The following is an 18,105-nucleotide window of genomic DNA, read 5'->3' as shown; positions in this document are numbered from 1 at the left end:
CATTGTCTGGTGGCTAAGAGCACTCACTGAAATGTTATTTTCCATTGGCCCCTCATACCCCCAAGCTTCATTCTCCACCCTTCCCTGCCATGCTCTGTGCCAAAGGAGTCTGACTTCAATTGACTATAGCAACAGGCTTCTTTTCCAGCTGCTGTATGGCTGGATCTGGCTAATGACGGGCACTGGCAGGAGATCAAAGAGTGGAAAGAGAGTGAGATATGGGTGTTCATTCCCCGCTCTCCCTCCTTACTGCATTTGGGCAGAGACTACATTGTGCTACCTGAAGCAACAGCTCCTGTGAGGCAGCCCCTCTTGTACATGTGCAGTACTTACTGGATGCCAATGACACTGTTTTTTCCCTTTGTCCTTTCAGTGTTAAGAGTATTAATAATAGTAGCCCCTCACTGTTCATACTCTTTCTATGCCTCACCATCAGTGGTAAGTTCCCTCAACCCTGCACACACCATCATAAATTGTCGTTTCACTAAGCTCATCTCCGCTAAACTCCTTGAGTATACCGTCTGTTTCTTGGCAGGATTCTGACTTATACACTCACTTTGACAAAGTCTATCCTACAGAAATCCAGAAGGTTGCCTCACCCGAGAAGAGAGATCGCCTGATCCACCTATCTTTTCTGAAGTGAGCTATCGGCCTTTTCTCAAATATTTGACATATTCTCTATACAGCGGGCCTTCCTAAATTAAAGTTACATTATTGTGTCTACACAATAAAATTGAGGTTTAAGCTAGTTGCATCTTTGTTTTAGCTGTTCTTAGTCATCTTTCTTAAAGAAAGGAGGTGCTGCAAACACATTACATTGCTTCCTTCCCAGTGAGGTATGTTCAAGTTGGCCTTACCTTAAACACTTAATGCAGTTCCATGAGGGAGATAATACTTGACATGAATTCAATCACCAGTTCCCTACCACCTGTTATTCATCTTGCATTTGCCATCTTGATGATAGGAGTCGCTCACATACCAGAGTGGTCATCCCAAAATTTTCACTTGCCAATACCTACACATATCCATTAGACAATGTACTTCCTAAATATCTTCTTTCAAATTCATCCGTCTTCTCCGGCCTCACAATCACTACCTTCCTCCAGGCCTTGATCGTTTTATACTTAGATTATTGAAATATCTCTAGTTCTCCTCTTCTTTTCTTTCATTCTCCTCACTTTAGCCAAACTTATCTTTGAAAGCTACAAGTTTGTTCATGTCACTTCCCTTTCAATGACCCTTCTTTAGGATAAAATTCAAACGCCTTATTATGGAGTAAAAGGTCCCACGGAATCTGGCTACTGCTTCCATTTTCAACTTCAGCTTTTGCCACCTCTTTTTACACACATCTGTCATTCTAATGCTGTCTCCATGACTTGGCTGCCATCATTGCTTGTCTTGTGCACTCTTTGCCTTTGCTGACAAAGCTCCTGCTATTCATCTTTCGGACCCATCTTAGGTATCTTCTTTGCTAGGATGCTTTCCCATGAACCTCTTCATGCCAAGTTGGTTTAATGACTTCTCTGTGATCATTTAGCCATTCTTCTTCACTTTTCTAGCACTTAATACACTGACAAGTACTTGTTGACATGTCTCTCAATACCTCACCACTATCCCTTTTAAGGTGAGAAACTGTCTTTGTCCTTTTATCCCCAGAACTTAGCACAGAATGTGTCACACAGTAAGATACTCAAGAAATGTTTTCTGAATGAGTGACTCAGTGAATGAATCAACTGTAGATGAGGGAAGCATTTAAATTCACTTACCTATGTAAAGCCAATGGAAGAATTCTGACCTCTCATGAGATGGAATGTAACTTATGAAGCCAGTTTTTTTCTATTTCTATCCCTCTAGGTAGGGCTGTACCAAAAACATGCTGGAATTATTAAGAATAGAAACAGATGAGCTGGCCTTTTGAATCACGGGCCCTCCCCATTCCCTAAAGCTGTAGTTTGGAACAATAGAGCTGGCCTAAATTAACTGGGGTTGGGGGGGAGGAGCGAGACAAACTCTGCCCCCAGGAGACACCAAGTTCTTCTACACTATCCATCAACCTTGAGCACAGATGGGATGGAGTCCAGGCCTAAAAATACATCAGCCCTAGGTGACATAAGTGCTGTGTTCTTTTGTGGCTAACTCGCCCCAGATGGAGGAGAGATCATTTGACGAACAGTCTTTGAAACAGGCAGATGAACTTATGTCACATTAGGAGTGACTATAGGGGGTAAAAGGCCACCGTGGATTTCCTAGTCAATAAAAATGATCTCTGATAGAAATTTCAATAAGTATCTAACAGAAACATCCTTGTCACTGTCACCATGAATTTAAATTGATTGAGTGCCCCACAAATGCTAGTCTATTCTCAGTACATTTGATGAACACCATTTCTGTATCTATAAAGGATTAGGGAATATTCGCTACTATATATTTTTTTGCTCATCACCCAGTCAGAACACAAAATGAATGCCTATGAATATTCTAAAGCATAATGAGGAAGGGGCTCCAGGCTAAATGCAAGTATCCTTGACTAATGTTTTCCCCACTGTGAGTCACCCTCCCCCCCTCCCGAAGCTTCCCCACAACCAGGGGGAGAAAGAAAAGCAGGAAAAAAGAAGGAAGAGTCAAGGTATACTCCTGATAATGACACAAAAATTGAGCAGTAGTACTCCAGAGATGTTTGGGGGTGGCAATAAATACTTGGGAATGAACTGTGTGAATGGAGTGGTAGGAACCAGCCCTGCCCATCTCGTGCTCCCTCCCTGCACAACTATTCTTACCCAGCCTTCGCTTTGGATCCTATTTTGCATAAAGGAGTACTTTGGGTCTTTGGGTTAGCAGGTACTTGCCAGTTGGGTAAATGTCTGAGAATGTTTCCTCTAGATGAATTTTATAAACAGCCAGTGACCTACTGGCTAAAAGATAAGTGAAAATGAATGACAATTAGTTTAAAAAACATGCAAACACTAGGCTACACTAATGACAGTTAGATGACAAATGGCCTAATCCTTAGTACCTCTTTTCAGGGCTCTCTCCTCCCATTTCCCACCCTCTCCAATCTTCTTTCAAAGCTCAAGGTTTGAGGCAATGATCAAGCTCCATAGCATAAGAATTGGTATTCCTCATGATGCTCTCCACCAATATGACAGGCTTGGGGTTTCTTCCAGCAAAGCAAGAGAGCCAGGTGCAGATCAACATGGCTGCAGCTGCTCCACCTCCAGCACAGTAATAGGCCCAGCCAAGCCGACACGTACCTGTGAGAACAGGGACAGAGAATGAGGATTGGGTGTCTTTTCATATTTTCTCTTGGTAATGAAATATAGAAATGATTCCAGAAAGTACAGTTTTTATACATTCTCTTTGAGATGCTATGGTTAGGATGAGAATAGGAAACAGTGAATGCCCTTGGGCTTCCTATTTTCTTCTTTCCTTCTGTGCTGACTGCTGATCTTTGCTTTTTAGCAAGAGGTTGTAAGATTTTATTTTTTTGTTAGAGTAGGAGCTTGGGGGTGGTATGGGTGGCAATGCTAATGACAATGATGACAAGAACAACTTGATAAGATGTCAAGCATTATGCTAAGCTCTTTAAACATATACCTCACTGATCATTACAGTAATTATATGAGATAGGTACTCTTATTATCCCTGTTTTACAAAGGACAAAGCAACTGAGGCACACACAGCTACAGAAGATGAGGCAACTGAAAACCACACAGCCGGCAAGTGCTAAAGATATAAATGCTGACTCATCATGACTTCAAAACTCCACACTTTTAACCACAGTGATAGAATACTGTACATGGGCTGCCTGCATCATCAGGGGATTAGACAAGTAAAATAAAATCCACTCCCTCTTACATCATGTCTCTATCCTAACCTAGCCTTTCAACACCCAGGAAAGAAATATGCATTGGAATCAAAGCCAAGCTTTGAAGTAGATAGTTTTCTCTTTATAAGGTAACAGGAAAGGTCACCTGCTCAAAGACATCCACCCCACCACCTGCTATTCCATCAGAGACAGGTTCCTTTGTCTGAAAGATTTGTGACTTTTCAGCCATCCTTCAGAAAATGTCAATGCCTAGAGAAATAAGACCTATTACTTTACAAGGTATCAAAGTAACTAACTGCTAAAATAAAGTTAAGCAAACAGGACTCCATAAATTATGGTAGGGTCCCAGTGATACAAAATTGCAGAAAGGCCCTGAAAAGAAAGACAGGCAGCAACTTTCACTGACCTCTAAATCTTGAAGAAAGTTAATCCCGACTACAGTCAGTGGAGGATGTCAAGATTGATCTGTATGACAATTTATTTTTTAAAAGGCTAAATTCAAATAACCAATTATTTATTTTCATATAGTACCTGGTGAACCTTAATTTTACTGCTTTAATTGATTAGTTGGTGTGTCCTAGAAAGAGTCTAAGATGGCCCCAAGCTTGGCTTCTTTGCTTTCCATTCAGCCAGCCTAATTATCCCCACATTCCCATCTCAGAAATAAAATAGTCTACCACCAAGTCATGTCTCATGCTGTTTATCCTGCCAGAAACATCTTCTCTCCTCTTATTCATCAATCTATAGCTTCCTCAGAGCACAATCCAGAACTTGGCACCTGCTTGAAGCCCTCCCTTGATTCATTCCATTGGGCTCATGTCACCTCAACCAAGTAGCCCTCCAGGAATGTATCTGTATACTCCATAGACAGATGTACCTGCTGGACAAAATATTGGGTGAAAGATTTACATTTCACAGTTTTATCTGTCCTTTCCTCTCTTCCAGATTGTTGGCTCAATAGTACAGATGCATTGTTTCTTTTTGTGATTTACTTTCATATGCTCTATTCACAGTGGGTACCATTTCAGTATGTGTGATTTAGCCTAACAGTACTTCAAAGCTGAGTACATGGCATTTTCAACCCTTAACACCTAAAACTATGGCTTAAATTTTGAATTAAAGTTGAAAAACCAGCGAATATAGTATTTTATTTCTTTCTGGAATGTGCCCTGATCCCTTGTACCTTAAGGCTTATGCACATTCTGTTTCCTTTGCCTAAAATATTCACTGCATGTGCACATGTATGCATATACTTTCCACTACTTTCTTTACTTAGTCAATGTTTAATAATTCCTCAGAACTAAACATAATCATTAATTCTTCAGTGAAGTTTTCTCTGACCTTCCTAAGTCAACTTCCCTCATCAGAGCCTCTCACAATACCATGAATCCTTCCTCTCTACTTGAATGGGTGAATGGATCCTTATCCCTTCTTATGACCAGTGTCAAGTGTTACAGTCCTTCAGAGGAAATAGTACTTTACCAATAGACCTGGGCAGTCATATAAGTTCCTGAACTCCTGTGGTCCCACCCAAAATCATGGTGAAAGCCCAATTACAGCAGCTATGAAAATAGTGCAAACCTCAGAAAGAGCAAATTTGAAAAAGAAGCCTCCTTTGAGAAAGGAGCTCAACTATCTCCAAAGTAGTTTAAACAAGAACAACAATGGTGGACTCTGAAGACAGTAAACTGAAGAATAACGTATAGAGATAAGCAGGCTATAGAGCTGTATCCCCGCCTTGTTGTTCCTCCCCCAGACACACACACACACACACACTCATACACACACACACACACTCATCCACACACACACACACACACACACACATGCACACACAGACTCCCTGGTTCACATACACAAAGTAGGAAGGTTTGAACAATGTTTTGGAATTCACAGAGTGAAAACTCCAGAGACTGGAAAACCTTCAACTTCTGCCATTACTGGGAGGAAGACTGCAGACTTTATTGCATCTACTTCACAAACCATAATATGAGGCTATGGTGATAGCCCTGGGAACTCTCTCAGAAACAGAGAGGTAGAGGCAGAAATCCAGACCAAGTCTCTTCACTCTCAATCCAGTGCTCTGCCCTCTGCAGGTTTTTTCATCACACCCAAAAGCATTTTCCTCTTACAGGACCCTTGACCTGTAAGCCTTAAGGAGGGGGGTTCCTAAGTCAAGTTGTAATAGACTCACCTGAGCTTCTCTTCTAACCCCCTCCAACAAAAATCTCCTGTACTCACCTGGCAGAGCAGAGAGGAGCCAGCTCTGAGGTGGGCCCATTGTCAAGCAACTTTATCCTCCCCAGCTTATTCCAAATCTAGTCTAGATAAGACATCAAAAGTCTCATTTTGTTTCTTCAGCTGCCTGTCAGGTCATCCCCTCATTCGAGGAGCAAGGATATTTCTATTAGGCACATGCACCCTGGGATCAGGGAAAGACTCATTTCTCTGAATGAAGAGAAAAATGCATAGCATGCCATTATCCCAAAGCCCTAGGCAGGAAGAAAGGTGACAGAGTGGTCAGTTCCAGAGTGAAGAACTGGCTAGAAAGGCCCCAATAAACCTCATTGAAGCCAGAACCAGGTATCACTGGGCTAGGAGCCAACACTAAAGTGCTCCTATTGCCATCCCAAGTGCCTTGTGAATTCCCTCTCACAGAGATTCCTGTTAGACCTCTGAAGGCATCTACCCCAGGCTGCTGTCATAAAGGAAACTAAGGAGAAAGAGGGGAATATATCTTACATCCACATCCCTCCCCACAACTCTACCTGTTATATACTGGAGGAAAGAAGAGATTATATCATTGGCATTGTAAAAGAAAAAGAAAAGCACCTTTTAAGAACTACCTTACCATTTGGGAGCCACTCTCAGCACTCAGTTTACTCCACAGAAAACTTGCATGCTGGTCTGATGGCTCACTGAGGAAACCTTCTATGGAAGGGTGCAAAAGTAGGGAGCAGGTGGCAATGAGTTGCCATATTTTGCCTCTTGTCGCCTTTTAGTGAAGTCCTATGGACCATTACCCATTCCTAAATCCCATTATTTAAAGTATTATTGATCCTTATTTTCATCTGACAAACATGTATTGAGTACCGATAATGCTAGGCATTTTTTTTTTTTTTTTTTTTTTTTTTTTTTTTTTTTTTTATTACTTTAAGTTCTAGGGTACATGTGCATGACGTTTATATCATGTATAACTCCCCAATGCAATCCCTCCCTCCTCCCCCCTCCCCATGATAGGCCCCAGTGTGTGATGTTCCCTTCCGAGTCCAAGTGATCTCATTGTTCAGTTCCCACCTATGAGTGAGAACATGCGGTGTTTGGTTTTCTCTTCTTGTGATAGTTTGCTAAGAATGATGGTTTCCAGCTGCATCCATGTCCCTACAAAGGACACAAACTCATCCTTTTTGATGGCTGCATAGTATTCCATGGTGTATATGTGCCACATTTTCTTAATCCAGTCTGTCACAGATGGACATTGGGTTGATTCCAAGTCTTTGCTATTGTGAATAGTGCCGCAATAAACATACGTGTGCATGTGTCTTTGTAGTAGAGTATTTATAATCCTTTGGGTATATACCCAGTAGTGGGATGGCTGGGTCATATGGTACATCTAGTTCTAGATCCTTGAGGAATCGCCATACTGTTTTCCATAATGGTTGAACTAGTTTACAATCCCACCAACAGTGTAAAAGTGTTCCTATTTCTCCACATCCTCTCCAACACCTGTTGTTTCCTGACTTCTTAATGATTGCCATTCTAACTGGTGTGAGATGGTATCTCATTGTGGTTTTGATTTGCATTTCTCTGATGGCGAGTGATGATGAGCATTTTTTCATGTGTCTGTTGGCTGTATGAATGTCTTCTTTTGAGAAATGTCTGTTCATATCCTTTCCCCACTTTTTGATGGGGTTGTTTGTTTTTTTCTTGTATTTGTTTGAGTTCTTTGTAGATTCTGGATATTAGCCCTTTGTCAGATGAGTAGTTGCAAAAATTTTCTCCCATTCTGTAGGTTGCCTGTTCACTCTGATGGTAGTTTCTTTAGCTGTGCAAAAGCTCTTTAGTTTAATTAGATCCCATGTGTCATTTTTGCTTTTGCTGCCGTTGCTTTTGGTGTTTTAGACATGAAGTCCTTGCCCATGCCTATGTCCTGAATGGTACTACCTAGATTTTCTTCTAGGGTTTTTATGGTATTAGGTCTAACATTTAAGTCTCTAATCCATCTTGAATTAATTTTCGTATAAGGGGTAAGGAAAGGATCCAGTTTCAGCTTTCTACTTATGGCTAGCCAATTTTCCCAGCACCATTTATTAAATAGGGAATCCTTTCCCCATTTCTTGTTTCTCTCAGGTTTGTCAAAGATCAGATGGCTGTAGATGTGTGGTATTATTTCTGAGGACTCTGTTCTGTTCCATTGGTCTATATCTCTGTTGTGGTACCAGTACCATGCTGTTTTGGTTACTGTAGCCTTGTAGTATAGTTTGAAGTCAGGTAGCGTGACGCCTCCAGCTTTGTCCTTTTGACTTAGGATTGTCTTGGCAATGCGGGCTCTTTTTGGTTCCATATGAACTTTAAAGCCGTTTTTTCCAATTCTGTGAAGAAATCATTGGTAGCTTGATGGGGATGGCATTGAATCTATAAATAACCTTGGGCAGTATGGCCATTTTCACGATATTGATTCTTCCTATCCATGAGCATGGTATGTTCTTCCATTTGTTTGTGTCCTCTTTGATTTCACTGAGCAGTGGTTTGTAGTTCTCCTTGAAGAGGTCCTTTACATCCCTTGTAAGCTGGATTCCTAGGTATTTTATTCTCTTTGAAGCAATTGTGAATGGAAGTTCATTCCTGATTTGGCTCTCTGCTTGTCTGTTACTGGTGTATAAGAATGCTTGTGATTTTTGCACATTAATTTTGTATCCTGAGACTTTGCTGAAGTTGCTTATCAGCTTAAGGAGATTTTGGGCTGAGACAATGGGGTTTTCTAAATATACAATCATGTCATCTGCAAACAGGGACAATTTGACTTCTTCTTTTCCTAACTGGATACCCTTGATTTCTTTCTCTTGCCTGATTGCCCTAGCCAGAACTTCCAACACTATGTTGAATAGGAGTGGTGAGAGAGGGCATCCCTGTCTTGTGCCAGTTTTCAAAGGGAATTTTTCCAGTTTTTGCCCATTCAGTATGATATTAGCTGTGGGTTTGTCATAAATAGCTCTTATTATTTTGAGGTACGTTCCATCAATACCGAATTTATTGAGCGTTTTTAGCATAAAGGGCTGTTGAATTTTGTCAAAAGCCTTTTCTGCATCTATTGAGATAATCATGTGGTTCTTGTCTTTGGTTCTGTTTATATGCTGGATTACGTTTATTGATTTGCGAATGTTGAACCAGCCTTGCATCCCAGGGATGAAGCCCACTTGATCATGGTGGATAAGCTTTTTGATGTGCTGCTGAATCCGGTTTGCCAGTATTTTATTGAGAATTTTTGCATCGATGTTCATCAGGGATATTGGTCTAAAATTCTCTTTTTTTGTTGTGTCTCTGCCAGGCTTTGGTATCAGGATGATGTTGGCCTCATAAAAAGAGTTGGGAGGATTCCTCTTTTTCTATTGATTGAATAGTTTCAGAAGGAATGGTACCAGCTCCTCCTTGTACCTCTGGTAGAATTCAGCTGTGAATCCATCTGGTCCTGGACTTTTTTTGGTGGGTAGGCTATTAATTGTTGCCTCAATTTCAGAGCCTGCTATTGGTCTATTCAGGGATTCAACTTCTTCCTGGTTTAGTCTGGGAGAGTGTAAGTGTCCAGGAAATTATCCATTTCTTCTAGATTTTCTAGTTGATTTGCGTAGAGGCATTTATAGTATTCTCTGATGGTTGTTTGTATTTCTGTGGGGTCGGTGGTGATATCCCCTTTATCATTTTTTATTGCGACTATTTGATTCCTCTCTCTTTTCTTCTTTATTAGTCTTGCTAGCGGTCTGTCAATTTTGTTGATCTTTTCAAAAAACCAACTCCTGGATTCATTGATTTTTTGGAGGTTTTTTGTGTCTCTATCTCCTTCAGTTCTGCTCTGATCTTAGTTATTTCTTGCCTTCTGCTAGCTTTTGAATGTGTTTGCTCTTGCCTCTCTAGTTCTTTTAATTGTGATGTTAGAGTGTCATTTTAGATCTTCCTGCTTTCTCTTGTGGGCATTTAGTGCTATAAATTTCCTCTACACACTGCTTTAAATGTGTCCCAGAGATTCTGGTATGTTGTATCTTTGTTCTCATTGGTTTCGAAGAACATCTTTATTTCTGCTTTCATTTCGTTATGTACCCAGTAGTCATTCAGGAGCAGGTTGTTCAGTTTCCATGTAGTTGAGCGGTTTTGATTGAGTTTCTTAGTCCTGAGTTCTAGTTTGATTGCACTGTGGTCTGAGAGAGGTTTGTTATAATTTCTGTTCTTGTACATTTGCTGAGGAGTGCTTTACTTCCAATTATGTGGTCAATTTTGGAATATGCGATGTGGTGCTGAGAAGAATGTATATTCTGTTGATTTGGGGTGGAGAGTTCTATAGATGTCTATTAGGTCCGCTTGGTGCAGAGATGAGTTCAATTCCTGGATATCCTTGTTAACTTTCTGTCTCGTTGATCTGTCTAATGTTGACAGTGGAGTGTTGAAGTCTCCCATTATTATTGTATGGGAGTCTAAGTCTCTTTGTAGGTCTCTAAGGACTTGCTTTATGAATCTGGGTGCTCCTGTATTGGGTGCATAGATATTTAGGAGAGTTAGCTCTTCCTGTTGAATTGATCCCTTTACCATTATGTAATGGCCTTCTTTGTCTCTTTTGATCTTTGATGGTTTAAAGTCTGTTTTATCAGACTAGGATTGCAACCCCTGCTTTTTTTTGTTCTCCATTTGCTTGGTAGATCTTCCTCCATCCCTTTATTTTGAGCCTATGTATGTCTCTGCATGTGAGATGGGTCTCCTGAATACAGCAGACTGATGGGTCTTGACTCTTGATCCAGTTTGCCAGTCTGTGTCTTTTAATTGGAGCATTTAGTCCATTGACATTTAAGGTAATATTGTTATGTGTGAACTTGATCCTGTCATTATGATATTAACTGGTTATTTTGCTCGTTAGTTGATGCAGTTTCTTCCTAGCCTCGATGGTCTTTACATTTTGGCATGTTTTTGCAATGGCTGGTACCGGTTGTTCCTTTCCATGTTTAGGGCTTCCTTCAGGTCTCTTGTAAGGCAGGCCTGGTGGTGACAAAATCTCTAAGCATTTGCTTATCTGTAAAGGATTTTATTTCTCCTTCACTGATGAAGCTTAGTTTGGCTGGATATGAAATTCTGGTTGAAAATTCTTTTCTTTAAGAACGTTGAATATTGGCCCCCACTCTCTTCTGGCTTGTAGAGTTTCTGCCGAGAGGTCTGCTGTTATTCTGATGGCTTCCCTTTGTGGGTAACCCGACCTTTCTCTCTGGCTGCCCTTAAGATTTTTTCCTTCATTTCAACTTTGGTGAATCTGGCAATTATGTGTCTTGGAGTTGCTCTTCTGGAGGAGTATCTTTGTGGCGTTCTCTGTATTTCCTGAATTTGAATGTTGGCCTGCCCTACTAGGTTGGGGAAGTTCTCCTGGATGATATCCTGAAGAGTGTTTTCCAACTTGGTTCCATTTTCCCCCTCATTTTCAGGCACCCCAATCAGACGTAGATTTGGTCTTTTTACATAATCCCATACTTCTTGCAGGCTTTGTTCATTTCTTTTTCTTCTTTTTTCTTTTGGTTTTCTCTTCTCGCTTCATTTCATTCATTTGATCCTCAATCGCTGATACTCTTTCTTCCAGTTGATCGAGTCGGTTACTGAAGCTTGTGCATTTGTCACGTATTCTCGTGTCATGGTTTTCATCTCTGTCATTCGTTTATGATCTTCTCTGCATTAATTAGTCTAGCTGTCAATTCTTCCACTTTTTTTTCAAGATTTTTAGTTTCTTTGCGCTGGGTACGTAATTCCTCCTTTAGCTCTGAGAGGTTTGATGGACTGAAGCCTTCTTCTCTCATCTCGTCAAAGTCATTCTCTGACCAGCTTTGATCCGTTGCTGGCGATGGGCTGCGCTCCTTTGCAGGAGGAGATGCGCTCTTATTTTTTGAATTTCCAGCTTTTCTGCCCTGCTTCTTCCCCATCTTTGTGGTTTTATCTGTCTCTGGTCTTTGATGATGGTGACGTACTGATGGGTTTTGGTATAGGTGTCCTTCCTGTTTGATAGTTTTCCTTCTGACAGTCAGAAGGACTGTCTGTTGGTCTGTTGGAGATTGCTTGAGGTCCACTCCAGACCCTGTTCCTGGGTGTCAGCAGCAGAGGTTGCCGAAGATAGAATATTGCTGAACAGCGATTGTACCTCTGATTCTTTCTTTGGAAGTTTCCTCTCAGGGGTGACTCCACCCTGTGAGGTGTGGGGTGTCAGACTGCCCCTAGTGGGGGATGTCTCCCAGCTAGGCTACTCAGGGGTCAGGGACCCACCTGAGCAGGCAGTCTGTCCGTTCTCAGATCTCAACCTCCGCGTTAGGAGATCCACGGCTCTCCCCAAAGCTGTCAGACAGAGTCGTTCGCGTCTGCCACTGCCCCGCTCTTTCCCCTAATCATGCTAGGCATTTTTAATACACAATCTCATTTAATTCTCATCACAGCCATGATTATTTCCATTTACTGCTCAGGGAACTGAGTTTCAGAAAGGTAGATGACTTGGTCCACTTATAAGTGTCAGAATTGCAATTTGACTGCCAGACCTAACTCAAAGTTCATGATCATCCATTTCAACCATGCTAGGAGAATGAAACCAAGAACACAAATTACTACAGTCCAAGTCTTACGAGAATATACGATGCCTTCAGCCAATTACTTCACCTTTCTGGACCTCCCTTTCCTTTACTTTTAGAGAAAGGATTTACTGAAGAGAATTCTAAAAGCCCCTTCCAGTTCATATTTCTATTGTATTATGACTATGATAAGTGCTTTAAGAGATATAGGTGTAAAATACTATAGGAATATCCAGGAAGGAGGAATTATTTGCAGCTGGGAAAATTTGAGCTCAGGTAAGCCTTTGTAGATGCTACATTTCAACTTGGCTTTAGTAGTGGGAAGTGGGCATTCTAGGCAGAAGGCATGGTTGGCGTGAGCCAAGTTATGTGAGTGAGAAAGCACATGACATGTTTCAGAAAAAGCATAACATTCAGAGTTGTTTCCAAAAAGGAGCTATAGTTGACAAAATAATAAACTGAATCTACATCAGGAGAGGTCATGAAATCCGTCATCTTCTGACAAGCAGTGTGAAACAATGGAAAGTTTCTGAGCAGCGAATGATATGCTAGAGCAAGGTTTCTCAACCTTGGCGCTATTGACATTTGGGGTTGGACATTTATTTGGTGCGAGGGCGGGGGCAGGGGGCGGTTTTCCTGTACACTGTAACACTCTGGCTTTTACCCACTATATGTCTAAAGCAGCTTATTCTTCCTCCCCACCAAGTTGTGAAAACCAAAAATGTCACCAGACATTGCCAAATGTCCCCTGGTGTGAGGGGAGGTTGCTTTCTATTGAGAACCACTAAGTTAGAGGTATTGTTTGGAAATATTAACCTGAAAGGTCTGTGTCAAATAGATTGGAGGCACATGGAGGACATAGGCAGAGAGAGTTAACCAGAGGCCAGGGACACTGCTACACATCCAACAATACATAAAAAAGTTCTCCTCAACAAAAAGTGATCTGGCCAAAAAGTGTCGATATTGTCTAGGCTGAGCAATCTTCATGTAGACAAACACCAGATATTTATACTTTAAATTATATTCAAAATAAATCTTGATGACTAAAAGATTAGCCCAACAGAATGGAATTTCCTCCCTTAAGAACAGCCATGCATGGTTCCTTCTTGACCTGGGAAGCAGACTGGGACTGAGGCATGGTCAGTGTTGAACATTCTGGTGTGTTACCCCCTGGAAGGCAAGGGAAACTCAAGGGGAGAGATCTCACAAGGTATTGAGGAGGAAGCACTGATTCCCTGGGAGTAAGGAGACAGGATAAACATATGAATAAATGTTTTGACTCCACCAGGTCTCAGCTCTTTAACCCTTAAAATGGGGAAAAATAATTAAGTACCTGCCTAAAGACATCACATTAGGACCAGATGTGCTCTTAAAGTCCCTTGAGAAACACCAGACTAACCGCTTCCTTGCCTTCAGATTAAATGCACTGACTCTACTTCCATGCTAGAATTGTTAGAAGTCTGTGTCCTTAGAAGATACTGCAGGGAGATGACATCACACCTAGAAATTTTCTCCATATCCATGCATGGGTGTCTGTGAAGAGAAAGATCGGTGGCAGGATAGGGGGAGAAAAGAGGTTCTAACTGCAAATTAGCTTTATGCAAAGATTCTGGATGAGCCCTGAGAAAAGCCTATTCCTTTTTGTGCTCTTCTGTATCATTTCTAACACTCTATCTGTGAGTCACTCAACTCCAGTGTTGAATTTGCTGTGACAGAATCCCTCATATGAGTTATTAAATCATCACTCAGCAGTGGGCCTGACATTTAAATCAAGACACGTTGCTTTTATTCCAAGTTGCAAATCAAATTGGTTTGGAATTTGACTCTGTTTCCTTTGATGCAGCACTATGTTATGTTTTACAGCTCACTGTTTAGAGATAAATTGTCACTGGCAGCCACTTAAACTGACCACCCTCCCTAGAGCCGCAATCATATGCCCTTCAGGGTTGTGGTGTCTGGCTAGTTGTCAATGGGTCATGATGAGCTATGGGGAGTTAGCCCCAACCCAGTGCTTGTGGTAGGACCTAGCATTGGTGTGGGCATCAAAATTATGGACCAGAGTGAGTCAGAATCTGATAGAGTGGCTCCCTCATTCAGGGGGCATGTGCAGAATGCCAGCTTAGAAACCAAGAATGCTCGAAAGTGAATCAAAAAAAGGAGTTCTCTTTGGAGGAAGAAGGAAACAATGTTGAAAAGAAAGGGCATAAAAAGAGAGTGAGGTAAGTCTGTCTTTTGAGTGAATGGAGTCTTCTCTTTCAGAGAATCATCTGATGAAATTCCAGGCTCCTGAAAGGTTGGCGGAAGAGTCAGGGGAGCAGGGATATAGCAAGCCCACAATCACAACGAACACCTCCAAAACTGAATAGGGCTACATGAAATGTAATGGCACCTTCAGATCTATGATGATTTAATTTCACACAAGTGTTGCCAACAGTCAAGTTCTGAGAGCTGCTACTGTAGAAGGGAAAAAACAAGCACGCTAGGACCCCGGATTATGGTAAGAAGTGTTCGATATTGATGTGCAGGGGAGAGGCTCATGAAGATGGGGTAAAGCAGTTTGGAGTTTCAGGGTCAAGCAAGAAGGGAAAAATCCATTTGGGCAATGTGAATAGTTCAAAGGTGTAGATAGAGGGTTGTATTCCACTAGAAAGATGAGATCCAATTTCTAGGAATTATTGCAATCAGAAGACTGGAGAGTGTTTCAGGTAAGGGGCAGAGAGAACAATATTAGCATTTGTTTTTTCATCTAATATACTCCAATAATCAGGAAGTTTAAGAGACACTGCCCTGGCCTTAGATAGGCAAAAGAAGGGAAGGAATGACACCAAGGACAGAGAAGAATCTAAAATGGGAACCTGCATATCATCCTCAACTTCACCACCCAGTGTAGAGGGACAGGACAGATATGGAGAGAAGTCTGCTTGGGAGTGACCTGGGGGCCTCGATGGCCTTCATAGGCTTCCACATATCAAGCCAGGTAGCTTATACTGGCCCTGAGGACAAAACCCTCAGCTACAGAGAAACACCTAGGAATCCTTTGGAATTTGATAGAGTAGGGAGTGAGGCGAAGGAATAGAGAGAAATCAAAGAAGAGAAAGAGACTAAAGGAGAATCAATGGGGTGGGTGGAAGATTAGAACACTAGAGATAGGGATCATGGCACATGGAGACTGATGGCTGGGGAGGGTTAAGCTTTTACAGACCTCTTCCTATTGAGGGTATTATTTTTTCCAAAGCAAACTCAGTTCAGGAAAGCCAGCTGTTCTTCTCAACACTGTGGCACCATCTAAAGTCATGAAACCAGGTAACAACCCATCTTCCAAACTATCGTTTGGTACACATGGTAGGGTAAGGGAGGAAGTGGTGGTTGCTATTTGCTGACTCAACATATTTTTGCCATGAGGACCTGAATTTTATGTTAGCAAGAGCTGGCGGTTGCATCTTTTCAGAAACATACTGTTGACTTTAGGGTCTTTATAGGTAGCAACATAAAAATATTTTTAATGCAGCCAAGCTAAATGAGCAGAGAACTTTCTCTGCTAGGTTCAGCAAACACAGATGAATAATCCACAAAGATAAAGCAAAGCCAACGAATTCAAGAGCAATTGCCAAACATCCTACCACCCCCACCACGGCCCCCAGCAAAAAGACAGCCAAAGCTATGAGAACATCTCTCTTCTCACTCTCCAAGCTGGGCGTGAGTGTCAACAGCAGCCCAGATTGGAGGCCCAGAACCTACTGAAGATTCCAGAAGCCTGCCAGGCTCCTTTGCCAGAGAAGAAAAATAAAAAAAAAAACCCACTGAAAACTTCAGTTGTTCAGGTAAATATGCTATTGTGAGTAGCCACTGACTTTTTGGTCCAGTCAGGTCTGCTGGAGGGGTAGGACATTCTGGGTTTTCAGCTTCATCGTGGTTCAACCCAATGTTCCAAAGGGTAAGGGAAGACCAGGGCACTTGCTAGAAAGTCCATGCGAGTACTCAAAGAAGAGCCAAGCCCTCATGATGACAGAAATGCCCTGATTTGGCTGATTTTCCTTTTCTCTCTCACACACTTCTGCCAAACAAATTGAGTCCTTCGATTAAAATCTTCCTCGCAACTATTGAGCATTAGCTTCTGACCTTTCCTCATGTTTTGCCAACCTGTATTGCTTATTTATATCACTTTCCATATAACTATCCTGAGTTTTAGCTACTCTGCTCATCTTTCATGTCTCAGGCCAAGTTAAATTGTACTTCTAGGTCTCTCTCCAGATTTACCTTTAGCTGCCTCTGAAAAACACTTCTGTGTCACCCCGTGTTGCCTTTTATACAGCCTGTTAGCTACACCTGGAGCAGCTTCTCAGAAGAGCTTTGGGCGCTCTCCTCAAGGAGACGGGTTAAAACCCATCTGACCAAATATTGGATGCATTTGATTCAGCGCTAGCTCTTGAGGACAGTTAGCCTCTAGGAAATTGGTTCCTCTCCCCTAACATATGCTCAGTAGCCCTCTGCTTGCTTCCACTTAAACTTTCTCAGCTAAATAAGTCAGTTACTGGAATAGTAATAGCTAATATTGGTTAAATGCTTCTATATGCCAGTCACTATAGTAAGCTCTATAAACATATTGTTTTCTCATAGGTAAGATCAACAAACTAGATGAGTGAAAGGGAGTCAGAAGCAGAAATAGGACAAGGAAATAGACTATTAGTGTGACAAGTGCTCCGATATGGACTGCTACAAGGATATAGGTGAGAGATATCAAATCCAGTTGAAAGGAGCTGGGGAGTTTTCAGGGAAAAATAAAAAGTTAGCTAGGTAAGGAAGGAAAGAAGGGCATTGCTAGCAAACAGAGTAGCACATGCAAAGTTGCAAAAGGGTGGAGGGACATGGTATTTTCGAGGTGGCTGGGCAAGAGAAGAAGATAGGGTGGTGATGGAAGTGATAGTCAGAGTCCCTGTAGGCCTTGCTAAAGAATCCAGACTTCATCCTGAAGGCAATGGGGAACCGCTACTAAAGAAGGACAATGACATCAGATTTGCATTTTAGAAATGTCAGTTTGTCCACCAAATGGGAGATAGATAAAGGGGTTAATGTGCAGTACCTTTGTGGAACAGGGAGAGAGAGAGTCAGGGGCTATTTTCAGTAATCTAGATGAGAACTTACACAAAGAGAAGGAAGATAGATTCTAGAGTTCTTATTGTGTGCCTTAGCAAAACAACAGTAATTTACTCCTTCTGACGACACTACACATTTGTGATTGACATCATTATGGCTGCTTTTGTTAGATTCCATCTGTGTGTGTGTGTGTATGGATCATGTCTCCTCAAATAAACTACGGGCTTGTTGAAGACTATATCCTTAAATTCTTTGTAGTTTTTACAATGCCTTATTCAGCATCTTGAATACAGTGAATGTCCAGAATATGCTTATTGAGTGACTGTTATTAAGTTTTGACCTAATCCTCAAATATTCAAGAATGCTAGAAAGCCAGACCCAGTG

At 41.6% G+C, this 18,105-nt stretch overlaps 1 protein-coding gene across 1 annotated transcript in view; it reads right to left on the bottom strand.

The window, feature by feature from the left end:
- Window positions 1-3,019: 3,019 nt before the first annotated feature.
- LHFPL1 (LHFPL tetraspan subfamily member 1) overlaps window positions 3,020-18,105 on the bottom strand; it is a 43,467-nt gene continuing 28,381 nt past the window's right edge. Inside the window, 1 exon segment of the mRNA XM_033201366.1 lies at window positions 3,020-3,251. Within this exon segment, the coding sequence (XP_033057257.1) occupies window positions 3,070-3,251 (182 nt within the window). The 3' untranslated portion in view covers window positions 3,020-3,069.

This window comes from Trachypithecus francoisi, unplaced genomic scaffold, assembly GCF_009764315.1.
Source record: "Trachypithecus francoisi isolate TF-2019V2 unplaced genomic scaffold, Tfra_2.0 Lachesis_group6, whole genome shotgun sequence".
NCBI classification, from domain to species: domain Eukaryota; kingdom Metazoa; phylum Chordata; class Mammalia; order Primates; family Cercopithecidae; genus Trachypithecus; species Trachypithecus francoisi.
Note: the sequence above shows the minus strand (reverse complement) of the source record. Positions and strands in the feature narration are given on the sequence as shown.